Below are 27663 nucleotides of genomic sequence, written 5' to 3' on the forward strand. Positions count from 1 at the left end.
GTTTGTGAAAAGGCTAAAACAAGAAACCCCGTTTTTTGGCGCTCTACCTACGGTCACATTATATTTTAGCAAACACGAAATTCTTTTAAACTTGACTTAAATTAGGCGATAAATGATGATGTGGATTGCCCAAAACACCCAGGTTCATTTGGTGACACTAAAGGATCCGCCAAAGACCATCCGATTCAGTTTCCTGGAGACCAAGTTCGGTCAGATAATGATGGGAGTAAGTGATCAAATAACCGGGGATTTGAAAGCTCAAGTCGCAATTACTGTGCTTCATTTCGTGGATAAGAACATTTTGAGCACCTACAATGAAGTCCGAAAGCGGTGGCCAAAATCCGAACTCTGGAAGGACGATGATGGGGTCAAGTTGGTTGCGGATAAACTGTTCGGAGGCGACAAGGAAAACTCGGATGCGGTTACCATTGCTATCTTTGGAACCGATTTCCAGCTGTCCGTATGGCGAGCTCTGGTGGATATGAAAATGGGGGAGACCTGCACCTACTCCCAACTGTGGCACGGAATGAGGTGGCAGTCCTCATTCCGTGCCACAGGATTGTGTCCCAAAATGGAGCTTCGAAGTACCACTGGGGCACAGCCCTCAAGCAGCAGCTCCTAGCCTATGAGAAGTCAGAGAACCATTAAAAAGTGTTACTTGTATCTTTATTGAAACTCAACTCCGCACAAAGGTCTTACTGTTGGGGTGGTAAGGAATTTGAAAATGCAGACAGGCTCGAGATTGTGCACTTCCTACTTATAACATGTACCTACAAAATAAGAGCGAATCGATCTATTCCCTATGTAGCAGCACGAAAATGGCCAAAATAGAGAGAATGGCCCACTGGAAAGATGGAAATTCGGGCTTAGTGGGGAGCACATTACAAAAGTCTTCCAACTTACCTTAACCTTGGGATATTCGTTCATGAAGATCGTGATGATGCCCACGTAAGGCAGGAAGCCCCTGGCCCGGCCCACAATGTCCTTTTTGGTCAACCACAGCTGGTTGGGTGCATACAGGCCTCGGTCGTCCACGTTGTTATTGTCGCCCTTGGTCAGGAACTTGACGGATCCATCCTCCCTGTGAAAGATTGGGATGAGTATAATATTAGCTTGGTTAATATGTACTTTCGCAAGGAGCCCACTTCTTAATGTTTGCTCTAATTACCATTTAAGTTTTAATCGAATTCAAAACAATTTAATGACGTGTCTGAACAGTTTGACCGCCACAGTTCATTGAATACAAATTTTATTTAAAATAAAAAAAAGTTGTATCAATTATTAAGGATAAAGTCTAAAATCCCTGTTTTTGCTATACTTTACGTTCCTTAACCCTATAGAAAAGACGTAAACTACATAAACTATTCGCTGTGCAAGTTGTTCAAATATTTAAAAATACCATCCCGCCCCATGAAACTCACTTTTCGTGCAGCTTAATGACGCGGTGCACTATGGGTATGTCCCTGCCCTCCACCTTGAAGACAACGATCTCGCCGACGCGTACCGGCTCCTCCTTGTAGTTAGTGAGGAAGAGGAGGTCGCCGCGGTGGAAAGCCGGCTCCATGCTGCCACTGAGCACCACCACGATCGGCGACTCGCTGCCGGTGACCACCATCAGGCCCTTCCAGATCATCAGCGCCGAGGAGACGATCATGGCGAAGCTCAGCACCTGGTACAGCGACTGTGGGAAGGGAAAAGGCAGGGATCAGGATGCTATATGGGTGCATTGCCTGGAGAAGTGGCGCCGCTCACCTGACGCTTGTTCATTCTGTTGAAGTCGCCCAGCATCTCGTCGATCTGCAACATGCTGGCTACGCCCATGGCTGCGGCTGTTTTATTGGGGTCCTTGTGGAGGATATTAACCTATATAAATGCAGTCAAAATGGTCCTCAACAAATGTTCTCGGCTTCGTCCACGAAGACAGAAAATTTCAGACACGTATGTTTGGGCAGAGATGCCAGACAGGGCGACGAGAACTCCGTGGAACTGTTGTTCGGCCACACTATTGTTTATAAAAATCTCCCGGCTTTTTTTTATGAAATTTGGATGTGTTGGCAGTGTTAAGCTTGTGACTTGCAGTTTGCATTAGTACAACCAAGTATAGTAACCAGAGAAATGTCTTTTAAATGTTACTCGGTACTTATATTTATCAAAAGTTATTAATATAAGTAAAAAATTAAAGAAGGATAAATCCTACACAAAAGCAACTTCATGACGCTTCATTAATTTTGTAAGCCTTTTTTTTTAACATAAATAAATAAATAAATATATGTTAAATAAAATATATTGATTGATGGAGTGGCTTATTAAATTAAACGTTTTCTTTTAGTATATTTTTAACACAACAGTATTAAAGTATTAAAGACTACCCCATACGCGACAGTGCTGCCGGACCAAGCAATCGATATCTTGGCGAGCTGTCACCACAATGTGACCGTAACGTTTTACGCACTTGGTGTGACCGCATGCGAAAACGTGAAGTGAGCGCCATCGGTTGCCTTTTCTCGCGAAATATATATCAACGAAACGAAGCAAGATGGGCGACAAGCTGCTGGACTCGACGCAGATTATCAATGGGCTGGCTGTGATGCTGTCCTTCTTCGTGGGCTACCGTTACGCCCTGAAGAGAGGCGATGCTAAGGACTCTTCCGCCGAGGGAGCGGCGGCCTCGTTCTCGGTGGAATCTTCGGTGTCCAGCGGTTCCGAGGCTTCAGTTGCCGATAAGGTGAGAATAAAAGCCCTTGGAAGTATTGAAAGCCTCCCAATGTCCTTTCCTTATTTCCACCTGGTATTTGAAACTTATGGTAAACCCAAATGCAACATTGAATGCACACTTGCGGTCACAATAATAGAAGTGCAATTTCTGGGCCTTATGATCTTGTTCGGTAGGACTTTTCAAAATGCCACTCCCTCTTTTAAGCTGTATGATTTTTCGAAATAAGTACATATATTTATAAGGCACAAGCACAGCAAAACCAAATTATAATAATTATAAAACCAAAGCTTGATTTTATAAAACAAAAACGTAAATCCGGATTTTCTTAACATTGCAGGGCTATGGAGGCTTTAACGACAACTTTAAGATGGTCTTGGTTGTGCGCAACGACCTCAAGATGGGCAAGGGCAAGATTGCCGCACAGTGTGGCCACGGAGCGGTGGGTGCTTACCAGCGGGCGGTGGTCAGGACGCCTCGATTACTGCGGGCGTGGGAGAACTGTGGTTGCGCCAAGATAGCCGTTCGCGTGGAGAGCGAGGCGGAGCTGATGACCATCAAGAAGGCAGCCGAGCGCCAGCAGCTGAACACATGCCTCATCCGCGACGCCGGTCGCACACAAATAGAGCCTAACTCCAAGACTGTGCTAGCCGTGGGGCCAGCGGCTGCCGCGGACATCGACCGTGTTACCGGCCACCTGAAGTTGCTGTAAGATCCGCACTACGGAAACTCCCACATGCCATTGGCATTGTAACTCACTCAAGTGCAACCCGACAATTCACAAAGCAATAGGGCGCATCGGTGGAGCCGGGAAAAAGCTAAGGATGGCGGCATGCCACCGGGTAGGAGGACGACTGTGACGTGCAAGTTAAGCTAAGATTTACGTTATTACGTTACTGTGAACCGAGCTATAAATTATTAAACGATTGACAGTCCGGCCTGGAACTGCAAAGCTCCGATACGTATGTTTTTTGTAGGGGTCAAGTGGGAAATCCGTAGCTGAAGTAAACTAAGGCCCTGAAGAGTATTACCTTGTGTACCATTCCAAAGCTATTGTATTTTTTAAACATCATTTTGTACCGTGTGTTTTGGTAAATCCTATTATAACATATACTTAAAAAAAGATACATCCGAATATCTACATATTTAAGGCCTTTTAGGTACCAGAAAAGATTTAATTTAGGTTCAGACAGTAGTTGGTTTTTTTGAAAAGTAATGATAACACTTGTTTTTCTAGGACTTATAGATATTGGAAATATATTTGAAAGAAAACCTATTTGAAGTGGCTTTGATAAATTGTAAATCTATAAAATTTTAAAACTGAAAACATTGGCAAAAAGATATAATATTTTTTTCAGAGAATATTTAGCAATCAATTTCAATCGGTACAGAAAATATTTTTACAGTGAAGCTCGATCTTATAATTAAACCTAATGTTTCATTCTTAGAACTGACAAATATACCTTATCACTAGAAAGTCCAAGCATAATCATTGTCGCCTTGCGGCGTCTGTTGCTGCTGCAGTTGCTCTGGTTGCAGTGGAGGCATCGCATGTTGCTGCAACTGCTCCATTCCCTGCACTTGTTGGAAGTCTAGCTGCGGTGGCTGCTGGTAGTCGAGAGTCGTGGGCTCGTTGGACGAATCCACCATGTAGATTTGCGACTGCGTTGACGGCTGTCCCATCTGCTGGTGCTGCAAGGCGTATTCCCCGTCGTCAAATACCTCCTTCTTGATGCGCACTCGGGAACCATCGTCTTCCTCATCACTCTCCGAAATGTCCAGATCATCATCGATACCCATTCCGTTGTTCATGGTATTGACAGGCATTTCCGGCGCCATTTGCATGGCCATTGAATCTTCCTCCTGAGGCGGTAGGCTCATTCCTATGGCTGAACCGGAGGCGGCACTTGAACTGGCTTCGGGGGGATTGTACAGGCCATTATCATCCTGCTCTTGGGAGAGGAAGTTGGTGAAAGCACCCTGCAAGCTGCTGGGCTCGCCAAGGTTCTGGCGAGGCTTGTGCATGGCTAGGAAATCTGAGGGATCGTAGTTGGGGTCCACATCCATGGATTCATCTGAAACGTTTTGAAAACTGTCATTAGAAAAAGCGTACTCAAAGTCCTAATCATATATGGGATTAAGGGAGGGCGGACATAGACATCGCGGGTACAACACAAACACGTAGTAAGGATAATAAAGACCTTGCTGCTGTTGAGCATAGTAGCCGCCCACGCCACTCAACTGCACCATTGCTTCGGCCACCTGCTGGCTGTCATCCTCGCCGATCGGCTCCTCTGCTTAGGTGATTTGGGTAAAATCAGAAACAGAAAAAAATCCAAACAAAGTCAGCGAATGAAAGTAGTTTCTAGATTAGTAGTACTCTTAAACAGGGAGAGCAAGAACCGTATTAAACATAAATTAATATTAATACTAAAAATTTTGAAACTTGATTACGAAATTAAATTAAGAATATATTATTAAGAATATCTAATACCCAACACCAAACTTTCAGTTTAGAAAATTCAATTATCTTAAATAATTAAAAAAGTTGTATAAAGTGAAAGTATAATCATTTAAAGAACAAATTAATTTATCGTATGCGGTTCTCGTATAAGAAAGAACTTAAGTTAAGTCTTCATATGGATGTACCCACCTGCCATCTGGTGAGCCTCCATGTCGATCTCTGTCTTGATGTTCTTGGGGTCAAACATGCTATCCATGCCATCGGCAGGTGCATTGATACGTTCGCCCTGATCCAAAATGCTAGCCGCATTGTTCTCGTCTTCGGAGACCTCCTGGAAGTCCTCCTCCTCGTCATCATCCTCGTCATCTGTGGAGCATTGCAGGTCTACAGGAAAACCAAATAAGTTTAATAACACATCTTAATTTTTGATCGGAGACTTGTGCATTACCAAATACTGAAATAAAATGCAAAGTAAATTTAAACTGTTCGAAAACGTAGAATTAAATTATAATCTACAATCATGCAAAATGTTAGTAACTAAGCTAAGGATCTAGAATTAGCGGTAGTTAGCCATTTAAGTTAGTAGATCCAAACCGAAAATGAGGTGCATGTAAAAAGCTGTGAGAGGGTCAATAAATTTTGGGTTTTGAGTTTAAAAAATAGATGCATGTGAGTAATTGTGAGGCGGTTCGCAGGCTTAGGTCCAATTAGTCGGCGATTAGAGGCTTACCTTCATCCAGGAAGTAAGCTTGCGTCTGACTCATGTTTGAGGCAAGGCTGTCCTTCCTCGGACGCCCCCGACCACGCTTAACCGGATTCTGGGATTTGACTAGAAAAAGGTAAAAGTTTTTGCAATTCGTTGGTGGCAACAGTAAAAAGTTGTACAGTCTTTTAAATTTCTTGGCGCTAATTAATGTGGAATCTCAGAAATAAACAAAAACACTTTCGTCTGACCTAAAATCTTGGTATATTTTGGAATATGTAAAGAAAAGTATTTCCATTTTTAGTTATAAAACAGCAGTTCATTTTCTAAGACTTACTGAGGCCCTACTAAACGTTTATAAGTTTATAATATATGTAAATGTTTATAATAAGTGTAACAAAAATGTAATAAAAAACCATTTTTGAAAAAGAACTGACTAAGAACTAACAATTCGAACAAAACCACTTGTAACAAAGAAAATTCACAAATATTTAAACGAAATTTAAATTACCGCAGGTTAAATCTATATATATAGTATTTATGGAAATACATATCGATAAGTTACACAAGTGTCTTTAACATGTGTAATACAACTTCTAAGTATCAAAAAATATAGCATTTTACAATTCCATAAGCTTACTAGACATATATTCATGTGCATGCATGGGGATCACGTCCAATACCTCAATATCTACATGAATGTCTATACAATGAATCTGATTTCATCCATTCACTTTTAGTTTCAGTTTTACTACGCTTAAATTGAAGTAAGTCTGGGATTAGTATAAGCATAAGGATCCTTTCGGATGCGTGTCAACCATAACCAAAGGTTCTGAATTCGAAATGTAGAAGAAAGGATGATCAATACCAATAGTTCTTTAGAAGTCCACGAAAGAGTAAATGTAGAAATGTGTATGTATGAAATTCTAGTTAATGTGCCACAGATCCTTGACCGATCAGGCGTAACCAAAGTTACTAAAGCCCAAGTCCACTTACCCTCCTCCACGGGGTCGCGCTGCTTGCGGGGCCTACCCCTTCCGCGCTTCACCTCACCAGGACCTGGAGGAGGTGGTTTTCGCACTGACGGTGCCGCATGCGACGAACCGGCCTCAGCTCCCATGCTGCGATGGATGGAGTTCGATGAGGAGGCATGCCCCCCTTGGCCCTCGACATCGATGTAATCTTCCCCGGGCGAACTCGCCCTACTGCCACGGTCAAAGTTGTACTCATCATTGCCCCAGGCTTCATCGAACTCTGGTGCATTCTCCCTAGCACGCTCCTGTGTTTTAGCTATGTTATTTTCTAACTGGCCGCAGTGCTCCGAAAACTAGTTTTGGGTAATATTTTAGTTAGAACAACGGTGTATGCATATACAGCCTAAAAGAGACCTACCTCAATTAACTGCGTTTTGGCATACTCTAGTATCTTCTTTGAGAACTTGGTGTAGCGGGAGTTACTGCCGTTGTACTGCTCACAGTTGGTGGCAATCAACTCAATATCAGCCAGATACTCGGCACGACTGTGATAGCGATGAGCTGTTTTAAAAATAATTAGTTGTATTCAAGAGCTAATGTCATTCTTTAGGATAACTAAAAGCTTACCTTCAATGTTTTTGCCGATAGTTTCGAGGTCTATGGGTCGCTTAATAACCGAGTAGTAGTCCTTAAGCTGTTTCTTGTTGACAGGCTTAAGGAAAGGCCAGCTTTCTGATAATTGCTTAATCTGCGTGTGCAGCTTGTCAAATATGAACGAGAGAGCAACTTGGTCATCGTCGTCCAGAAGCGGGTTTATTGCCTTTTCGAGGCGCATCAGTTTGTCTTCGCGCTCGGCGAGCAGCTCAAAGCAACTGCTGAACATGCGTTGGGCAGCCAAAGTATATGCACTCTGCGCTCCATTGTAGATCAGTGAGTTGTCCACAATCTGCTTCAGATCCTCCAAGAACATCTCGCGACTTGTGTAGCGCCTTTGGCGAATGTACTCCCTCATCGTTTGCAGATCCATGGGCTTGGTCACCACACGGTAGTAGTCCGGAACCTTTTTCGCGCTTACCGGGAACAGGAATGGGGATACATCCGGCATAGATCGCAGTTCATTGTGGATAATCTCCAGGATAGAGGACAGTACCACAACGGGGTCCGTGCGCCTGCGATTGGCCGTTTTATTGTGTCGCTGGAGATAGTCACAATGAAGATCGCCACCCACTCTACGTTTCTTCTTGCCCATCGCATCTCGGGGAACCTTCAAGGTGAGGCCAGAGCTAGACCCGCTGCGACGTTTACCATCATCACCACCATGACGCTTGAGAACCTTGCTACTCAGCGTTACTTTAGTGCCATCGACATTCACCAGATCATCGTCATCCATTGTCATCTCCTTTTCGCTCTGCTCGTCCAAGTCGTCAGCCAGAGATGGATTCGACTGGGACAGACTGCTTTGCATACCAGAATACAAGGGACAGGCTTTGTTTGTGCGCATGTGACCAACCTGCCCACAGGCGCCGCACTTCAGCTTTAGGTCTGGCTTAAGCTTAAACTTCTTGCGCGAAGGGCTGACTTCCTTGTAGCCGCTATCACGCTCCTTGTGCGAATGACCGCCCGAGCTCTTAGGATCACCCAAGGAAGTGGGCATGCCACCTGGCTGCATTTTCTGATTCTGAGCCAGCTGCGCCAAACGTTCCCGCTCCTGGTTGCGTTTGATGCGACGTAGCTGCTCCTGAATGCGTCTCTTTTCTCGTTTCATCTCCTCCTTCTGCTGTTCATCTAGCGTTGCGAACTGCTTGATGAACTGCTCGTCCTTAGTGGTGCGAATCTTGATGTAGGCGTCGATAACTGGTTGCCGCCTCACAGTCTCCACGCGGGTATATTCCTTTCCATCGTTTCCTCTAAATGTACGCGTAATGCGAAGAATCCTGCCCTGGTTGTTGGTTGCCAGCATTTGCTGTCCGGCCTCCTCCTTTCCTTTGGCTCCCTTGGCTCCTCCACTACTACTTGGCCCGCCATGTTCTTCGTCAAGCTGGCGAAGCAACTCCTGTCGCTCCAACTCTTCACGTTCCCTTGACAATTGCGTCGAGGTTTTCTTGTTTGACAGCATGTTCTCGAGATTCTTGCCAAGTTCTTCGAGATCAGATTCCTCGGAGGCCGAGGACTCTGCCTCATCAGTAGACAGCACTTCAGAGCTGGCCAGCACTCTGTTTTGCAGGTCGAATATGCGCTGACACTCTTCCTTATAACGCTCCTGATGCTCAGCAATGGAGAACCGGTTGCCACGAGAGAACTTATCCATTCCCTCTTCACCAGCCTTTGCTTTTTCAGTGGACAAGGTGCGCACCACATCAATGACCTCCCAGCGGGAAAGCTTTTTAATCTCCTCCTCGGGCACCTTGAACTGTCGCAATAGCTCTTTTGCACGCTGGAGTGGCAGCCGACGCAAATCTGCATCTGTTCCCGTAACCGACCGTTTTGGCTGAGACTCTTGCTCCTCCTTGGTTTGCTGTGAAAAGGAGTGGAAGAAAAAAAAATTGTATTTTATAATTAAAAGAACTAGTGAACAAGTTGTATTACCGTGGGTTTGTTAGGCACTCGAACATATGAAAATCCCTCTCCACATCCCGTTGGGTCGGCAGGACCACTCAACTGGAGTAAACACTTTCCCCGCATGGCCTGGATATAAGCGCGAGTCGTGTTCCACGGAGCCACCTTAACTTCGTCGTCGAGTTTCAGTTGCGCCTCCTCGTCGTCATCTTCTTGTGGTGCGAACAAAAACTTCTCTCCATACCCAGCATCCTAGAAATATAATTACATATATAAGTAAAAGTTAGGGTCACCAGAACAAAAGTAATTTTTAACAAAAACTAAGCTTATACAAGCAACAATATAAGCACCACTTATATACATCAAATGTATCTGATTAGTAAGATTTAACAAAAGACTACGCAATGTTTCCATACACATTACCTTTAAGCGTTGTTCTGCCGCAATCATGCTAAAGTATGCGCAACACTGCTCAGGTGAGACCATGGCTCGGATCTCCTCTTCGGAGGGAAGTCGAAACTCCGGCTTAATAACCCACCAATTTGAGTCCATGCCTGTTCGCTTGAAGTCGGCGCACTGCTTTAGGCGCTTGCGGATACTGCTCTCAGAATGAGCGGGAAAAGCCTGTTTTATATCGTCCATTCGAATACGGCGCGGATTGTCGCGACTTTTCCAGAACAAGCGGTAAATAAACACCTGACAAAACAAAAAATTCGTTAGCAAGTGAAAGACAGCGCAGATCTCAGCACTTACCTGCAGAAAGTCACGGGTGAAGTTGTTGGCCCTTTTGGAATTCGGACCCGGAACCTCGTACAGCGGACACTCCTGGCCCACCGTGTATATTGAATTCACCGATCGTATCCAGTAGTTGTTCCGCGTGCGAATGACGAGAAAATCGTTGTGAGCCATCTTATGTGGATAAATAGGCGCTCGGTACATGTTGTTCTCAATCGCCTGGATGCACTGGCCAGGATGTAGGATGCCCAGGAAGGGACTGGTGTGGGCAAAGGCCACTTCTCCATAAACATAATCTTGCGGCCCACTGTCCTTCTCCGCCTTACGCTTGTAGTAGTTCTTTATCTTGGAGCACATGCCCACCTGGTTCATCAGGGGCGGATGCTCTTCGCAGAATTCGGCCAGCACGATGTCTCCGTCCCTTCCGCTCAAATCCTCCGGGTTGCGCATAAAGAAGACGTCTCCGCCACCGGAGGCAATGCGCTCGACTTCGCGCTGCTTTGCCTTCTTTGCGATGGTCTTCAGCAGTGGGAAGACGGGATGGGGGATAGACTGGGCCATTGGTCCGTGGGAGTACTTCTTCAGGGGGGGACGATGGAAGGACCGGAGCTTCATCGGGCCCATGTGCGTAGGCACAAAGGGAGCTCGCAGCTCTACTACCGGAGTCGAGTGTTGAATTAGATTTCCGCCGCCCACCTTAAGTCGTAGAGTGGGTTCAGTCTTCGGCGTGTAGTACCTGTAAGGGAATCAAAATTTGCATTCTGCATTCATCAAAATTTTAAGGGACTTACGTGTCATTAGATATGTTGAAGGGGTCTCGGTCAGGACTTTTGGGTGGAGGCGGAGGTGTGTCTTCCGCAAGCACGTTAATCACACCCGCCTTGCCTAGTAGGATCTTAGACTTCTTTACATGAGGATGCGGTATCTTGATCTTAGGTGGAGGACCTGTACTCTTATTAATTTTGGAGGGATCTATGTCATCGGGAATGCCCAAAATTATATTTTCGTCGTTGGGATCCAAAGTGAGTACCTTCGGCTTGGGCACCTTGCTCATTTGCTGGGCATCCCAGATTACCTCGTCCTCCCACTTGTGATATATTAGTTCCTCATTTTCCACTGGAAAAAGGCTATACCAGGTGTCATCAGGTGCCTCCGCTGGTTTTGCTTGAGCACTAAAATCGATAGAAATATTAGTATGAAATACTAATGAATTATACTTTCAAAAAATACTTTTGCTGAGCTTTTTTGCTTGCTCCCGAGCCCTGCTTGGAGCTACCACTGCTGTTTCCAACGGGCATAGACGTTTTCCCCGGCTGACTGAAGGCGCCAGCCGTTCTCGATCCGCTGGAGGGCAACCATCCAGCTGCATTTGTCTTTGAGTTAAGCTTTTGTAGCACCTTGGCCTTGATGTCGTTGCCGTCCCAGACCACGTCGTCTTCCCAGTGCAGCTGGGAAACCATGAGAAAGGCATCATCCGCAATGCTTGGCTCCTCGTCATCATCCTCAGGACTCTTTACACGGCGTTCATCCTTGATCTGCGGCTGGGACGAGGATGTTGCTACCTTTGTCTTGAAGCCGTAGTTGAAACCCTCTCCGGAGTCTGGAACTTCTAACATATCATACCAGATCTGTGCAGGCCCGTATCGCCAGTCGGCCACCTTCGGCTTCTGATCGCTGTTCTCTCCGTTGTCTGGTCCTTCTGGACGCACATCCTCGCTGTTAAAGTCGCCCAGCAGTTTGTCCTCGTCGTCGGACATGCATTCCGCTGGCGTGGGCTCTGCAGCATAATGCAGACTGAAGCCCCGCTTTCGTGGCTCCTCAGTATCGCTGGGAGAGTCCGAACCACCAGTATTTGTCGTCTGAAGGGGTTTAGGAAAAGTTTTCTTGTGATTACCCGCATATACCTCACCCCGTTTAAGTGTACACTACCTTCTGATCCCTGGATTGATTTCGCTTCCGGCGGCGTTTGCGCACGTGTCGCCAGATCTGGGGCAGACTTGTGGGTTTACCCGGTCCGAAGAGGCGGGAGAAGCGTAGCACCTTTTGGGGACGAAAATCCGGAAAGAGCTCGCGCACATCGACATTCTGGTACTTGGATGGCAGTATGTCTGCCAGTGGTGTGTCCAGCTTCCTATCCGCATCTAAAAGGAATGATCATTAACAAAAAAGACCATGTTTTCAAATAAATTTTACCCTTTGCATCGGTAGATTTGGGATCGCCACTGGGACTGGTTGCATCACTTGACTTGGCTTGTTCGTCAGTGCCGCCGCCAGAACCCGAGCGCATTGGCGCACTTGGTGGAGGCATTAGTTCCTTGTCGTCCTTGGCTGCAACAAAATTTGAGAGTTATTGCTTTTTTCGTTAATAGCCGAGGATAGCAATAGATCTGAGCACCAACTGCACATGGCACAACTCATTTTATAAGTGTCACTTTGACAGAAAATGCATAGAACTCCCAAGCTATCCTCTCTTGACAATGTAAACTGGCATAAAATGCAGATTACGCTCTTACTTACTCAGCTTGGCCTCTACTTTAGAGGCGGGAATGGCGTCTTCTAAGTCATCATAAGAAGTTGTTTCTTCGGGCGGAGTGCGTGGGCAGTCCTCAGATAACTCGGTAATATCAGAATAGTCTATGGCATCGTCCTGAGCTTTTACGGCACCATCCTCCCTTTCCTCGTTTTTGACGCCCGCTTTCAGCGCATCAAAGGCACTCATTCCTCCGCTGGCACTGGCGTCGGACTTTTCCTCCTCCTCGTCCTCCGACAGAGGCTCCGCTTCCTTGCGGTCGATAACCTCGAGCAGCATAGAGTCCAGACCTAATCTGAAATAATACGCAATGAAAATTTAATTAAAAGTCTCTTATATCTTGTGAATTAAGAAATAGTTGAATGGGTATGGCGGCGTGTTTACATGATTATCCCAAACAAGCCATCTAAACATCCACTTGCACTTGGAAGAGAAGACTTCATATACTCACTTGGACAGTGATCCAATGTTTTCCCGGAGCTCCGCATCGAAACCGGTGCCCCCGCGCCCCTCTCCATCATCATCTTGCAGCAGTCTGCCCTCGGAGTCGATGTTGCCGAAAAGAATGCCGGTCAAGTCCAGTCCGTTGCCGATTGATCCCTCGTCGTCACTGTTGTCGGATTCCATCTCCATTTCCAAGGGCTTCCAATGTTTACGCGGCTAAAATAATTTCTACGACGGAGCGTAATTGCATTTATCACACGCGTTAGTGTGACCGTCGATGTACATCGCAAAGACACCTAATGGCTCCCCCGCAGGCAACAAGAAATCCGCGATTAGATTTGAACAGGGGTTGGGATCTTGGGAAGGTTATTTGTGTTTTGTACCAAAGGTTGCGGTCAAAATAATAATGGTTTGAGATACTTTTATTCTCTAATTTTTAACAGGGGATCTTTATTTTGATGATATAAGATGGCCATTTTTTTTAAACGATCACTATTCTTTATAAGTATTCATCTAAAAATATTTTATTCGACGTTATTTCCAATTGATGAAAATAAATCATACTTCGTTTAAAAACGCTGAAATTATAAAGGATGTTACGATTTTCAGAACACTTGGAATATTAACACAAAATTCTGTTTCTTGTCTGTAACGCTGGTATGGTTATTTGAATAGGCTATATTTCTATATTTTTGTTCCGATTTGCCGGAAATGTTTAACAAAAAATCATACATAGATTACAAACATTTAAATAAAATAAAAAAAACGCGTTCAGGACTTGCACTTATTCTTCTAAACTAATTTTTTCATAATAATATAAATTGAAATGTTACTCAGTTAGTGGGAGTGTTACGATTGCTGGCATATCGATTGATATGTAGCAAATCTAAAAAGAAAACATTTTTCGAAATGGCGGACTTCTTAGGACTTATGGGCGTAATCAAAATGTTTTTCGATCATTGAAAGTTGCCAAGATACTCTTACAAAATCTAAACATTTTTCAAAGTGTGGGCGTGACAGCGTAGGACGTCTCGTTTCTAGAATTTGCAAGATTTTTCTGAACTTACTGTCAATTATATTTCCCGAGATCACAGCGTTCAAACGTACGTGGCCAGATCGACCCCGCCAGTGATCCTGATCGAGAATATATATACTTTATAGCGTCTTCTACCTGTTACATGCCTTCCAACGAACCCAACATACCCTTTTACTCTTCCAGTAACAGGTGTTTACTAGCGGCAGCAACATCGCCATATCATCAAAAGTGAATACTGAGACGGTCGTGGGGACTGATAAGCAATTTTGATTAGGTGCAGATTAACATTACTCCAAGCTCAACGAGGAATTTAGTATTTTTTGCACAAGCGTCACGGGAGGACAGACAGCAGTGAAATATGACTAGAGAAACCGTAATTTTGGCTTACTCCGGTGGCCTGGACACTAGCTGCATCCTTAAGTGGTTGCTGGACAAGCATTTTGAGGTCGTTTGTGTCCTGGCCGATGTTGGCCAGAAGGAAGATTTCACCGCCGCCGAGAAGAAGGCCCTTAAAATTGGTGCAAAGAAGGTTGTACAACCAGAATTGTGACATACATATATGGCGATCGAAACATATATTTAAGAATTCTTTTATTTTCTAATTCCTAAAAAATAACTTAATCGTCCTTTCTACTCAGGTGATCTTGGCCGATGTTAAGCAGTCCTTCGTGGAGGACTATATCTGGCCGGCCGTACAAATGGGTCTGGTGTACGAGGAGCGCTATCTGCTGGGCACTTCGTTGGCCAGGCCCTGCATCAGCGTAGCCCTGATGGAGGTTGCTCGCGATTATGGGGCCAAGTACCTGGCCCACGGAGCCACCGGAAAGGGAAACGACCAGGTGCGCTTCGAATTGTGTGCCTACGCCCTCAATCCGGATCTGAAGGTACGTTCCAACTTTCTAGAGGTATTTGAACTAATGATAATTGGTAGGACCCGGCAGGGTGAGAATGCCTCTCTTATCATCCCCTTATCGCCCGTCAAGTCAACAGTTGCCCTGAGCCCATATCATTTTAGCTTTTTGTTTGGGGTTTGTACCGTATTAAATGATAAGGTTCCGGTTTGGGAACCGGTTCGTGGACATACTGCACCGCGGTTCCATTTCAAACCACGGCTTAAAGAAGTGGTTTTGCGGGATTCGCCCTTGTTATTGTTGCCCTGCCGGCAGTATATTTATTTTTACAGAAATGAACGTCAAAATCGATTTATATGAAACGATGAAATTTAACAAGGATGAAACTAGCGTGTTAATGGTCAAAATCCATTTTTTTCAGATCATCGCTCCCTGGAGGGATGTGGAATTCTGTACCCAGTTTCAAGGTCGACAGGACCTCATTGCCTATGCCCAACAACAAGGAATCGAGGTGAGCGCCAAGCCAGCCACTCCCTGGAGCACCGACGCCAACATCCTGCACATCAGCTACGAGTCCGGTATACTCGAAGATCCCAACACAGTGGCTCCGGAAAATCTCTACGAAATGACAGTCGATCCCCTGACCAAGGCTCCTCGGGAGCCGGTTCGCTTGGTCATTCAATTCGATAGGGGACTGCCCACCAGTGTGGAGGATTTCGCCAGCAGTCGAGTCTACACGAAACCCCTGGAGATGCTAGATTTCCTCAATAAGCTGGGCGGATCCTATGGCATCGGGCGGATTGACATCGTAGAAAATCGCTTTGTGGGACTGAAGTCCCGAGGGGTGTACGAGACGCCCGGAGGCACCATCCTCTTTGCTGCTCACCAGGACCTCGAAGTGTTTGCTTTGGACCGCGAAGTACTCCGCACCAAGCAGGTTCTGCGGGATCGCATGGCCGACTATGTGTACAATGGCTTCTGGTTCAGTCCCGAGGCCATTTATGCCCGTAAATGCATCGAGTTGGCCGAGCAGCGGGTCTCCGGAAAGGTCACCGTGGAACTGGCCCCCGGATATTGCCGTGCAGTCGCCAGAAAGGCGGCGGAGGATGTGGGAGCTCTTTACAACGAGCAGCTCGTATCTATGGACGTCCATGGTGGCTATGTGCCGCAGGATGCGGGTGGATTTATCGCCATCAATGCGGTCCGAATCAGGGAACATGTCCGAGCGTTCGGTGCCTACGAAGTGCCGAAGGGTAAAAACTGAACGACAAGTTCAAGAAAGATTGAAGTTAGAATAAATTAAAGTTTCATATTTTATTGGAAATTTACTTGGACTTGATGACACATATTGTGGGTTCTACTTGAAAGTAAATACCTTCATGCACATATCATATGATATGACCAATCTGAGCCGATAGAATACACATTCATCGTCCAGCCTACTGATATTTTACTTACGCAGATAATTTTCATTGGCAAGGAGGGATAGGTTCGGTTCTATTAATAAGACTGATTAGCTTGTTCGCCACATAGTAGACATTATTTTGCCAAATAGTATACACCAAGGAAAGAATCGACAACAATATGGCATATCGATTATGCAGTCTAATTTTGCCAAATAGTATACACCAAGGAAAGAAACGACAACAATATGGCATATCGGTTATCTAGTCGACTGCCACAGTCTCTGAAACTAAATATAGTTAGGAATAGCATTTTGGCGCATATGAAAACCATACTATGTTTGTTGTGGTTTTGGCTTTTCCTTTCTCCTTTTCCCCTTCTTCTTCTTCTTGGGAGGAACATTGTCCGTGTATAATCCTTTCACATTCCCAGGTGGAGTATATCTGACCACGAAAATCCCTTGTTGAGCACTAAGGAACGGTGATCATTTTGGACCGAATAAAAAGAGGCACTTAATAGGTACCTAATAGGAACTTACTTTATGTTAGCGTCGCCATAACCCAAGGAAACTGAAGACCTCCAGATCATGGCAGTGAAATCTTTAGCCCTGGGGTCTAAAAAATCGAATTTTCTTCCTTTATACAAGTCCTTGACACACCTTGATAGTGCTCCCCTCTCCATTTTGAATTTGCAGATGCTTTCTGTGTAATCCTTGTTGGTGGGATCCGAAGGGGTAAAATTCGTCAACTTGGACATTTTCTGCGAAATTAAACCGATTAATTAAAATTAGACGAGTTGACTTTAATCATACCCAAGCATAACTTTGGCATCCTTTGCTGAGCACGTTGTCCAAGGCCAAGTTTGGAACTCCATGACGATCTCTTCTCTTGTTTATTTCCCTAAGAACTATGCCGGCATTATCAAAGTTTATGGCAGAGCTTCGATCGAACTGAAATAGATGTTGGATGGTAAGATGTACAAGCACGACACTCTTGCCAATTACCTACCAAAACTACCAAAAAGACAAGTATTAAAATCCTTATTAAACGCATGGTTATTTGTGAAGAGACTCTTGGGAGTCTCTCTACTAAAATTTTGGCATCTAATATTTTAACAGTGTTGCGTTGTTCTGAAAGGTTTTTCTATGCTCGATTGTACAAGCTTCAACTAAAATCAGTTGCACCCAGTTCACCCAATCTGTGCACCTCAGCAAAGCCCAATCAAATTCGAATCAAGTGCAGTCCAGTTGAATAAAATATTTTACGTTGTATGTAGTACATGCACTTCAGATTGGCAAGTAGTTGTGTAATATCTATTGCAATCAATTCGATTGTTTGTTTAATAAATCTGCTGCTCAAGTGTGGCGGCGGGACACTTGTAAAGGCAGTCGAATACACAATTAATGAAATACTATCATATAAATAAATATACATACATCATTCCCAATATTTGCCGGAGCTGAGACAAAAGCAAACAGAGGAGCCAACACATCTGCTCCAGCATGGATTTCCCAATCGCATTAATCTTGGTTCCGGAGTGGCCGGGTCCGGCGAAAGATGAGCAAAACAAAAGATGCTTCTTGTGAGTGTGAATACACAATCGCACATGCATAAATGCAAAAACTAATATTATTACAACAAATAAATAGAGGAAGATCCGACAGCAGCAGAAACACCGGATTGGTTTGTATTTTAGGCTTCTTGGATATTTATATGTCCATCTGCATCTGTGCCGCCGTGTGTAGGCAAACATTGTCCTTCTATTGACATGAATTGATGAGCGAGCAGGACATTTCCCAGCCCAGGGAATCAGGGCTAACGACGGAGAACCGAGCGATGACAACTTTCGACAGATCCAGGAGCTCCCGAAGGACATCGTGCACCAATATTTGACTTGGTTTCGGTGTCACAACTCACTTCGGGATAAGGGCATATAAACTGCGTAAATACAAAGGAGCAGAGTTCAGATTTAGCGAGCGAACTCCAAGATAAATCCGCACATAAAGTTGAAAAATAACATTATTCGAATTGTTTTATGTTAGGTGCATAAATAATGGCTGCATCAAACTTTCACTATATGGTATTGATTCCCGATGCACATAAGAACCACTGCTTTTTGTGCTCGAAAACCACAATGCAGAATTCAACGGAACTCTGCCCCAAAACGCCTTTGTCTGGTGGTCAATCGCATCGCTGCAGCATGGCAACAAATTCGAGCCTCTAAACCGCGCCTGTGAGCCAACTTAACTGAACTCGGCCTCGTGCAGCACATCCATCCACATCCATCCATAGCCATCCATCGGTGCATCCAGGAATCTATCCATCCATCAGTGGCAGATACAATGTTGCTTTTGTGGGTTGCGATGGTTGCTGGTGGCATACGATCAGAATCAGACAGCGTTGACGGTTCAACTTTGTGCTAAACTGGGCGAATGGCAAAAAGGGCTTTAGCGCAAATGTGGGCGAATGCAGCGCCAACCCCCCATAAATGCTGAAAAAGTTAAGCTCTCGGTTTTTGCGGGATTATTTGCGAGCGTTCAAAGGATGTCGTTAGTCCTTTGCGATTTGCAGGCGCAACTTTTGCGAGACCCTGCTTTCTCTTTGGTTTTTGCGGGTCCTGTGTGTGTGTTGTCGTTATTGCCGTGCTGCTTATTGAAGTTGATAAATTGAATCAAAGGTTAACTTTGTGAAAAGTGTGAAGTATGATTAACAACACAGCGGAAAGCGGAAAGCGGCTTAAAACGCGCATTTAAATGGCTGCTAATTTGGCCGAGTTGCACGACGAGAGATTTCCAGCTGGGCAAATTCATTTGCTCAAACTGTAAGCAAGCCCAGAATGATAAAATAGAAGTCCCTGTAATTGCAAAGAGAAACACGCTCCGGCTCTTTTTCTGGACCTGTCTCTAAGCTGTCGGAGCTGGCAACAACAGCAAGAAATTTATGGCCAACTTTAACTGGAAGCGGGAGCTGGGAGGCGAGGTATCCTGGCACGCCCAATACACTTCAGCAAACATAAATTTATTTATGAGCATGTGTCCCACCCCGCTCCTCTCGGGAGCGCATACATTTCCTCACCCGCCTCATCGGCAGGGGGAAGGGTCCTTCCGCCAAAGCTCACAAATTGTTTGGGGGTGAATTTTAATTGCTCCTCATTGTTTTGATAGCACCCCATACAGCTCCCTACTCCCCTGCCCGCTTCACCCTTCAATGGTGCAACTATGGGGATTAGAAAGTCCTGACCAAGTCACTTGGGCATATCGTTCGTTCTGGAACTTGTAACAAAAATGGAAATGATAGAAAAGGGTAATTTTAAGCCTGGTGTTTTGCACTATTTTTTTGTATGGTGTTATTATTACGCGTGCTTTTAAGTTCATTATTCTTGGCCAATGGTTCATTGATTTGCATATTACTTAACCCTGTTATAAAGTCCCTGCTGCCTCATTGTATTCAAGAATTCGTCTTGGTGTCCTCTTCGCAATCCAAGCGAAAGTCCTGACCTCTTTCGAGCGCTTTGATTTTAATTATCACGCAGTTGCACTCACCCAGCTGTGCTGTCTCCATGACTCTTGGCTTCTGACTCACGACATCCGACATCCGACATCGTACTTCCGATTTCCGGCGCCCTGCTCCGGACCTATCGTCCTGCTCCTTCGCGGCGCCAAAACTATGGGCAAAAGGAATTTTAATATTGAAATTTGTTTGCGCGGGCTTTGTAGTTGCAGGCCCGGCCGTTGAATGCATTCTCATTTTGTAATTAAGTGCAGACAGAAGTTGAAATCAGGTCACTCATACGCCCCATTGGCCGACGGTTTGACGCGGCGTTGTCCGTGAGAAAACTTAATTTTTCAAATGAATTTTTGCGTCCCAGCAGCGGCGCAATGGCTTTTCAAATTATTACGGTTGGGAGAGGAGGAGCAGCCTCTTCTGTTTGTGTTTTCCATTTCCAAGGCAGCGGCAGCAGCTGCAGGTAATGTTGAGGGGCCAAGATCTGGGGACGAGCGAAACTAATTAATTTCTGAACATCCCAGGTGGACCTAGGAATTCATACGTTTTTTCGCTGCTGCGGGATGATTTTGTTTTTCAGCTCCCTTTCACGTAAATATGCAAATCGCAGAGCGAAACTTTTTCTGTGCAATTGAAATTGAGTTTTAAAGTTTCGAAATCCATTTTAATGCATTTCGCTCCACTCTTTTCCGCGCATGCAGCTCGCAAAGGAAAAGCGGGCAAAAGCCGGGAGCACAAGGTAACTACAATTTTCCAGATACAATTTTACAACAGAATGTTGCCCTGCCAACGCGGCACGTGGAACGTGGCCAGATTATGCTGTATTATCACCTGTAAATCCTTATTGGCAATCAAAACTTTGCCAACAGCGCTGGCCCTGACCAACTCCCCCCTCCCCCTGCACCCATCACCAGCTTTCTCTATTTTTCGTTAGTATTTGTATTTGTATTTGTTACTTTCAATGGATTCTGTGAAATCTGCGAAATCTGTGCATGCAGGCAAACTTTTAATTTTATTGGAAAACTTGTTGAGTGTTTTCGGCACGGCATATTTTTATATCCTTCACGAAAAAATGTGCAAGGGTCTTCAAAATCATAATAGTTGTTTTAATGATAGTCAGTGCTTCAGTTTCCCTATCTTGTAAACCGTTTAATTGCGTAATTAAATCGAGTCTTCACCATTTGAAATTAGAATTCGTATTTCCCTGCTTTCAAAATTTACTTATTACTCAATTATCCCAAACTTTTAGAAGACTTCTAGCAACCTAAGTTATTAGTCAAATCCGAGGCACATTTCAAACTTTTATTCCAAATTATTTTCGACAAAAACCTTCTGCAATGAAAATAAGAGTCCCCGCTTAGAAACGAAGCATATATTTTTTCACACAGCCATCCCAGCCACAAAAGTTTGAATCCGCCACTCTGCTCTGCAATTGATGTCCCAAAGCAATTACCGGCGCATTGTGCCGCTGACAGTGTGGATTTGAGTGGCGGTTAAGTGCCGCTCCGAATTATTTTGGCAAGGCCTCAGCCGAACATCGCGGTACTGTTTTGAAGGCTGCCAAGCCCCAGTTCGATGTGCGGAAAATTGCACCTTGGCCCACACCTTCGCTACCAGCTAATCAAGCGGGCGGTGGAAGGATGCAGGACGAGAGTGACAGGATGGCAACCGCATCACACGGCACCGCAGCATATTTCCGTCACCGATTGCCTGCCGATTGCAACGACGGCTTGCTAGTCGCCTGGATGCATTGCCATTAAACTGCAAATCCGCAGTCGAGCAATTCTCGCATGTAATGCTGATGTCGACATTTTACTGCTGCTGCCATTGCTGCCACTGCTGCTGCAACTGGCACTGCTGCTGCTGCTGCTGATGATGCGGGCTCGTGTTTTGCCACAACAGCGCGCCACTGCCAGTGCAGCGACACCTTCTGTGGCAACAAGGAAGCCGGAGCAGACATTTCACCCCATGCCAGGCCATTTGCGTCCCCATTTTTGCTCCCTCATCCCCTGAAAACTGCAGCTCTTAAGCATTGCTGCTGTTGCTGTTGTTGCTGTTGCTGTTGCTGCTGATGCTGATGCTGCTACTGCGATCGGCAGCTGCTGCTGTTGTGGATTTTTGCATCGCCCTGCCAAGGGGGAACTAGGAACACAGGGCACAGGACGCCGGACGCAGGACGAAGGGCAACTGCAGCAGCAGCACAGCCATAAAATCCTTTGCAATCAGTTGCATGCAACAAACACTTTGGTTCATGTTCCCACAGCGCCTCCTGCGTCTTATGTGCAGTGGACAAAATTACACATTAGGTTTGCAACACTCAATTGATACTTCAAATAAATGTGAGCAAATATGCAATAATTAATTAGATACATAACGTTTACGAAGTACTTAATAGTATTTAAGAAATGTATTTTCTGTTTATATATTTTTAATCATCATTTAATTCCATGTAGTTTCCCCACGCTTGTCGGGTCAACTTTTATTTACAGTGCATCCCAGGCACGGCGTACAGGAGCTTCGCCAATACGAGGGAATCGAACCCAGATCAACACACAAACTTGGACCCTAGAAGAGGCCCCATTTACGTTTGTCTATTTGGGATTTCTTATCGTTGTTGCTGGGGAAGACACAAACGTATACGCAGAAATACAAAACAATTTCCTAATGCTAAGGATTGGCTTTTGTGCAATTTACAGTTCTCGGCTACTTAAAAATAATTTGAAATCTGAAGTGTTGCTTTTCCGATAACTCCGAAATGCGAAATGAATGTCCGCACATGAGACCACGTGATACTTAAAGCTATTGCCCTGTTGAAATGGAAATAATTTGCTTCTGCTAATGTTTAACTTGGGACTTCAGCTACTTACATTACACTTTAAAGTCTCATTTGCTGTTAAAGGTGAGTTGAAGATTCAAGGCAATTGGCATGGATTCCTCTTATATTCATTAACACTCTTAATTAACATATTAGGAATCGCCATAGCTTATCGGCTGATTCCAGGAGTATTCTTCTTTCTTAATGTATCGTTTAATCTATTGTTTCGACAATAACAATGCTCTACTTAATTATTCGGTTCAGACATTCCAAGCTAACAAATATAGTATGCAAGTCCTGTTAGATACAAAAGTGGCTTTAAAAGCAAGGACAAAAATGTAATCTAATCATTTTTATTGAAATCCTTTTTGAATACTGACATTTAAAGGAGGGATTTTCAACTGGCCCACGGCTACTATTGAAAGTTGAGTCGAGCTGCCATTGAAGAGATTAAATTCACATTCCATTTCATTCCCTACGTGGGTTTGCCTGCGTAACGCAGTTGAAAACTAAACTCCGGGCTAACAACTGTCGGGTGTCCTGGTGTCCTAGTGTCCTGGTGTCCTAGTGTCCTGGCGACGTGTGTAGCTGTCGCACGAAACTATCGAACGGAAAACAGAAAGCCATCAGCCTGATTTGTACCCCAAGTGGAATGGTGTGTACGACAAACATTCGGATATGGTATAAAAATCGGCTGAACATCAAAAAACTAGTGAAACACCAAAGCGGGCAAACTTTTTGAATATTTAGCAGAAATGTCAGCGCACAAGAGCGAAGTGGAACGACTGACCGAGTCCGAATTTGGATCACAAAAAATGAATGCTGTGCATTGTGGAGCACTGAAAGTGCCGCAGGGCACAGGGTTGCATTTTATCCCTGCTGAGGTCTGCGGGAAAATGTGGAAATATTTTTGGCACTGTCACAACATCCGGCATGCCACATGCACTTCACCATCGCCTGCCAACTGAAGTCGGTTAGTGGCCTAAGCTCTTGGAGTTCCGGGAGTAAGGTAGGGAGTCCCAGGAGTCCGCAAAGCATACTTTAAGATACCACAATTGCGAGAGCGCTGGAGAAATGAATTGTTTGCGGGCAATTATTATTTGAGAAGCATTTTAATGATTCCAGCCACTTATGGGCGTAATTAGAGCATCTTTGGCAGCAAGCGCCCCACACCGCAGTAGCGCTCCGATTCAGTTGCAGTGGCAATTATAATTTCAATTTTACGATTTTTCAAGTACGAGTTTTCCGCAGCCAAAGTTTTCCCTCCTTTCAGCCCCCAGCTCTCCCAATTGTCTGGCTTTTGTTTGTGCCAGTTGTGTGCTCCGAAGTGCTTAGTCTTAATTCCGGGCTAAAGACAAAGAAAACGAAACAGTGAGCAGCTGGCTGGGGTTGAAGTCGTAGTAACAGCTACACTCGTGCCTGTCGGAAAATATGTTGCATGCCCGCAGGTGCGCGCACTAAGTATGTGTCCTTAAAATAAAAACATAATGTAAAATTAAGATGTTTGCGAATAACTGGGTAGAAAATACAAGACAAAATATTTTCTGATACAAATACAAGTAGAATGGCTAGTGCAGAAACCACTGTACATGTGCAGTTCCAAGTCCAATTCAGTGCAGCACAGTCGTTTGTGGAAGTTGGTCATACTTAATTGGAGCTTGTGTTGCTCCAAATGAGTTTTTCCCCTCCAGTGCCACGTGAGAGATTATGGGGCATATTGGTGCAATACACAACAGCACAACAATGGAGCCGCTCTCTCTTAAGGGTTCGCCGCTCTATCATTAGCACAAAGACCAGGATAATCAAACGACTTCACGTGCCTGAAATGGAATCCGTTTCCGACTTCCTTGCTCGCCCAAAAACCGATTTGATTTGATTTCTCCGTGCCGCCCTGTCAAACGTGTTGGGACCCCTCACCATCGCCCCGCCCCGAAAAAGCCATTGGAAAACATTTACATTTGCTCCGACTCGTGCTCGTTAACAAAGGATACATATGTATCTCTTAGATATTTGGCTTTTGTGCTCCGTGCGCGCAGTGTGCTCGGAGTTTTTCTTATTCCCTGATGCTTGACTGGATTTAAATGCCGAATTGTCAATGCAGCACACAGCATCCCGACGCAAGGACATGTGCTCACCTGTATCTGTAGCTGTATCTCCCGAGTGCGAGTGCGAGTGCGAGGGTGTAATCACTTGTACTTAATATGCAGATGATGACAATGTGACAATCAAACCGATTCCAGGTCGCCTGGCATTCCAGGGCCTCAGCCCTGCGTCGCCTGATGTTATGCGAATCGAATTATTATTATCATTGTTATCGTTATCGTAAAAGCAAAGGCAGAATGCGCATTTTCCTCTTCTTTCGAAGGCAGATTCGCAGATTTGCCCGGGGCATAAACGCATTAGAGCTCGCCTTGTCGGCACTTTGAATTCTAAAAAGGCAATTTGTTTGCATTATGATTCCTATCTTGCTGTTCGAATTGTTTGTTTTTATTTCGCATTTCTGACGAAAGTAAAACATAAAGCTAATTCAGAGATTTTAGACGACAAAGAAGGTGTTATATGTCAGTCCAAATAGAGGTATTAAAAGAAGTGACTTTAATATTCTACACCTGATTCCCGAACATTATACGTAAAGTACATAACGATGCACTCACCTGAAAGTCGTTAATCGATTGAATGTCTGCAGAAATCTGTCTGTATTTGTGCCGCTTAAAAAAGCATAAATTGCTGCCTTAATAGCGCTGCTTAATCATATTTGAATCGGAGGCCAATCTGCTTGTAAAAATGTTGCCCTTTTTTGGTTGCGCCCACGCTCGCATTGCGGTCATTTCATTTGGAAAATGCACATTTTCATCTGGCATGTGTTAATGCACTGGGCGGCGAACGGAATGCATCTGAGTTTGCGGTATAACTTCATAAAAATGCCAACCGTTTGCACCGCAAGATTTACTGTAGTCGGCAAAAAGTGCGAAGGAAAAAAAAACGAACCGTTGCCAGTCAAAAGTTTGGCTGCGATAAATGGACTGACGAACGCGAAAGGATAACAGCAGGATATATCGTTCAGGAATACAAATGTGGGGAGCATGTTTGTTTTTGCCCAATTTGTTGCTGCCCTTTTGCGTTTTTGCTCTGTGGCATTGTTTTTCGGTGGAAGCACATTCCAGCCACAAAAGCAAAGGAAAAAAGGGCCAGGGATCGGTGGCCCTCGGAATTTTAACTGAAATGCAACAGGAGGCCGCGTGTTAACGCTGAAAAAGGACAACAAGCCAAAGACCCTTTTGCAGCAAAGTGGCGAAGTCGTGACGAACTCTGAACTCCAGTTAAAAAAAGGAAAACGAAGAAGGAGTGGGGCAGCTCCCAGCTGGATGTCGCGGTCACTTTTCATGCTTTCTACTGAGCCTTTTCAGATCCCTTTTTCATTATCCCAGACCGGGCTCGTGCTGAATTTTCTGGGGCGGGCCAGCAACAAATGTCTGGGGTGAAAGTCACGCGCTGAATTTAATGCCCAGCCAATGCCCCGAAAACGAGGCGTGTCAATGACTCTGGGTCACCAAATTGTTGTTCCAGGCAATCCGATTTCTGGCATCTCTCTGATTGCCCCACACAACTTGATGGCCAACTTTAGTTCTGCGCTCTCGATTTCGAGGTTGCACATACGCCCCGTCGCACGCACGGCAATTGATAGATGGATAGAAATCTGAAAGGCAACCGCAGTACAGTGTCTCGTGTTGGAAATGTTCTTAAGCAATTCGCCCAAGTGGCGCAGAATCGCCACAAAATTTCAGCTGACAGGAAATGTTTCTGCGGAGAACAGGGCCTTTGGATATCACATCCGATATGTTTGGTAAATTCTTTTTATTTCAGTTTAGTTATTTTTATTCTGCCTACTTCCGCTTAGCCTTTCATACATATATGTAAGAAGTTTAATGCCATCAACAATTAAAAACCAAAGTACTTATGTTATAGGAGCAAATTTTACTTTTACTCCTTACTCCATTTGGTTCGGTACTCGTAGAGTAAAAGATTCGTTGTAAAGTATGTAACAGGCAGAAGGAAACGTTCCCGACTATATAAAGTATATATATTCTTGATCAGGATCAATACCAGGTCGATCTGGCCATGTCCGTCTGTCTGTCCGTATGAACGCCTCGATATCAGGAACTACAAACGCTAGAATGTTGAGATTATGCATACAGCTTCCAGGGACATAGACGCAGCGCAAGTTTATTTCCAAATGTTGACGCCCACTCTAACGCCCACTTGCTGCACAAAACTCTCACGCCCATACTTTTAAAAAATTTTTAAGATTTTTTTAAATTTTTTCCCTAATTTTTACCGATATTTGAGAAAATTTTGAAGTTTCTCGTTGGAAATTCCACTAGCTGAGTGAGGGGTATGTGATAGTCGGGGAACTCGACTATAGTATTCTATCTTTTTTTTTTTCATTTTATAATTTTTTCCCCAATTTCTACCGATATTGCAGAAAATTTTGATTTTTCTCGTTTGCACTTCCACTATGTGCTGAGTAACGGGTATCTGGTAGTCGGGAAACTGGACAATAGCATTCTATCTTGTTTCCTTTATTTACCCTTCAAAGTGCGAACATTTTGTAATATACGTAGGAAATTCTTTCCCTTCCATCTCCAACCGCCATACATACTCGAATAATTTTGGGGGAACTTAATTAGAATATTGCTGGGTCTGTGAGTTTTTTGTTTGGCCTCCGGAGCCCGCATATGTTGCGCAAATTTAATTGCTCTACAAAGCCGCAAAATAGACAAACAAAAGTACCCGCACCGCCCACACACAATCGAAATCCATTTGGAAGGAGTTGAACATGAACACAAGACACAGATTTCGGGACAAAAACACAACAGTGGAGCCCGCAGCGGCAGTCGCAGTCTGCGGAGGCAATTTCAACTTTTCCCAGTGTGT

At 44.6% G+C, this 27663-nt stretch overlaps 6 protein-coding genes across 11 annotated transcripts; 3 read left to right on the forward strand and 3 right to left on the reverse strand.

Annotated features, from left to right (window-relative positions):
* The first annotated feature begins 6 nt into the window (after positions 1-6).
* On the forward strand, positions 7-680 carry LOC6553184 (methylated-DNA--protein-cysteine methyltransferase, inducible). Its single transcript, XM_001979067.3, is given in 2 exon segments — positions 7-512; positions 515-680. Coding segments are annotated over 2 exon segments (534 nt in total). The 5' UTR covers positions 7-112; the 3' UTR covers positions 649-680.
* On the reverse strand, positions 648-1988 carry LOC6553183 (signal peptidase complex catalytic subunit SEC11A). Its single transcript, XM_001979066.3, has 4 exons — positions 1753-1988; positions 1422-1681; positions 904-1081; positions 648-844 (listed from the first exon to the last, which is right to left on the reverse strand). The coding sequence occupies exons 1-4, from the start codon at positions 1819-1821 to the stop codon at positions 794-796; spliced, it is 558 nt and encodes a 185-aa protein (XP_001979102.1). The 5' UTR covers positions 1822-1988; the 3' UTR covers positions 648-793.
* A 416-nt stretch (positions 1989-2404) lies between these two features.
* LOC6553182 (probable peptidyl-tRNA hydrolase 2) lies at positions 2405-3672 on the forward strand. The gene is made up of 2 exons (XM_001979065.3): positions 2405-2725; positions 3054-3672. Exons 1-2 carry the CDS (start codon positions 2537-2539, stop codon positions 3423-3425), a joined length of 561 nt encoding a protein of 186 aa, XP_001979101.1. The 5' UTR covers positions 2405-2536; the 3' UTR covers positions 3426-3672.
* A 436-nt stretch (positions 3673-4108) lies between these two features.
* On the reverse strand, positions 4109-13443 carry LOC6553181 (transcription initiation factor TFIID subunit 1). Of its 4 annotated transcripts, XM_001979064.3 has the most exons (16): positions 13127-13443; positions 12663-12970; positions 12339-12473; positions 12075-12286; positions 11376-12004; positions 10937-11317; positions 10164-10881; positions 9834-10106; positions 9441-9662; positions 7482-9369; positions 7273-7415; positions 6877-7207; positions 5908-6006; positions 5367-5561; positions 4915-5007; positions 4109-4788 (listed from the first exon to the last, which is right to left on the reverse strand). In XM_001979064.3, the coding sequence occupies exons 1-16, from the start codon at positions 13306-13308 to the stop codon at positions 4184-4186; spliced, it is 6414 nt and encodes a 2137-aa protein (XP_001979100.1). In that variant the 5' UTR covers positions 13309-13443; the 3' UTR covers positions 4109-4183. The 4 variants fall into 4 exon arrangements, with proteins under 4 accessions (XP_001979100.1, XP_015009581.1, XP_015009582.1 ...); XM_015154095.2 differs by lacking the exon at positions 5908-6006; XM_015154096.2 differs by lacking the exon at positions 4915-5007.
* Positions 13444-14464: 1021 nt separating this feature from the next.
* On the forward strand, positions 14465-16330 carry LOC6553180 (argininosuccinate synthase). Its single transcript, XM_026980200.1, has 3 exons — positions 14465-14684; positions 14794-15039; positions 15428-16330. The coding sequence occupies exons 1-3, from the start codon at positions 14514-14516 to the stop codon at positions 16268-16270; spliced, it is 1260 nt and encodes a 419-aa protein (XP_026836001.1). The 5' UTR covers positions 14465-14513; the 3' UTR covers positions 16271-16330.
* LOC6553179 (Golgi-associated plant pathogenesis-related protein 1) lies at positions 16225-17555 on the reverse strand. 3 transcript variants are annotated; one of them, XM_001979062.3, is made up of 6 exons: positions 17418-17555; positions 17222-17359; positions 16949-17169; positions 16746-16880; positions 16465-16693; positions 16225-16266 (listed from the first exon to the last, which is right to left on the reverse strand). In XM_001979062.3, coding segments are annotated over exons 1-5 (540 nt in total). In that variant the 5' UTR covers positions 17463-17555; the 3' UTR covers positions 16225-16266; positions 16465-16692. The 3 variants fall into 3 exon arrangements, with proteins under 3 accessions (XP_001979098.3, XP_026836005.1, XP_026836009.1); XM_026980204.1 differs by having other exon boundaries at positions 16465-16699; XM_026980208.1 differs by lacking the exon at positions 16225-16266 and having other exon boundaries at positions 16306-16699.
* Between the last annotated feature and the right edge of the window lie 10108 nt (positions 17556-27663).

This window comes from Drosophila erecta, unplaced genomic scaffold, assembly GCF_003286155.1.
Source record: "Drosophila erecta strain 14021-0224.00,06,07 unplaced genomic scaffold, DereRS2 tig00000000-arrow-pilon, whole genome shotgun sequence".
NCBI lineage: Eukaryota > Metazoa > Arthropoda > Insecta > Diptera > Drosophilidae > Drosophila > Drosophila erecta.

Excerpts from the sequence above, each read along its gene's own strand:
- LOC6553183 (XM_001979066.3), bottom strand. The coding sequence starts at position 1,821 with ATGGGCGTAGCCAGCATGTTGCAGATCGACGAGATGCTGGGCGACTTC. Across the intron at positions 1,082-1,421 it reads GTCATTAAGCTGCACGAAAA|GGAGGATGGATCCGTCAAGT; the intron begins GTGAGTTTCATG and ends AATCTTTCACAG. Across the intron at positions 845-903 it reads ACGAATATCCCAAGGTTAAG|TGGGCCATTCTCTCTATTTT; the intron begins GTAAGTTGGAAG and ends CCATCTTTCCAG.
- LOC6553182 (XM_001979065.3), top strand. The coding sequence starts at position 2,537 with ATGGGCGACAAGCTGCTGGACTCGACGCAGATTATCAATGGGCTGGCT. Across the intron at positions 2,726-3,053 it reads AGGCTTCAGTTGCCGATAAG|GGCTATGGAGGCTTTAACGA; the intron begins GTGAGAATAAAA and ends TTAACATTGCAG.
- LOC6553181 (XM_001979064.3), bottom strand. The coding sequence starts at position 13,308 with ATGGAGATGGAATCCGACAACAGTGACGACGAGGGATCAATCGGCAAC. Across the intron at positions 12,287-12,338 it reads CAAATCTACCGATGCAAAGG|ATGCGGATAGGAAGCTGGAC; the intron begins GTAAAATTTATT and ends CATTCCTTTTAG. Across the intron at positions 10,882-10,936 it reads TTCAACATATCTAATGACAC|GTACTACACGCCGAAGACTG; the intron begins GTAAGTCCCTTA and ends ATTCCCTTACAG.
- LOC6553180 (XM_026980200.1), top strand. The coding sequence starts at position 14,514 with ATGACTAGAGAAACCGTAATTTTGGCTTACTCCGGTGGCCTGGACACT. Across the intron at positions 14,685-14,793 it reads TTAAAATTGGTGCAAAGAAG|GTGATCTTGGCCGATGTTAA; the intron begins GTTGTACAACCA and ends CTTTCTACTCAG. Across the intron at positions 15,040-15,427 it reads CCCTCAATCCGGATCTGAAG|ATCATCGCTCCCTGGAGGGA; the intron begins GTACGTTCCAAC and ends CATTTTTTTCAG.
- LOC6553179 (XM_026980204.1), bottom strand. The coding sequence starts at position 17,462 with ATGCGTTTAATAAGGATTTTAATACTTGTCTTTTTGGTAGTTTTG. Across the intron at positions 16,881-16,948 it reads TATGGCGACGCTAACATAAA|TGCTCAACAAGGGATTTTCG; the intron begins GTAAGTTCCTAT and ends ACCGTTCCTTAG. Across the intron at positions 16,700-16,745 it reads CCAAAACCACAACAAACATA|TTTCAGAGACTGTGGCAGTC; the intron begins GTATGGTTTTCA and ends AACTATATTTAG.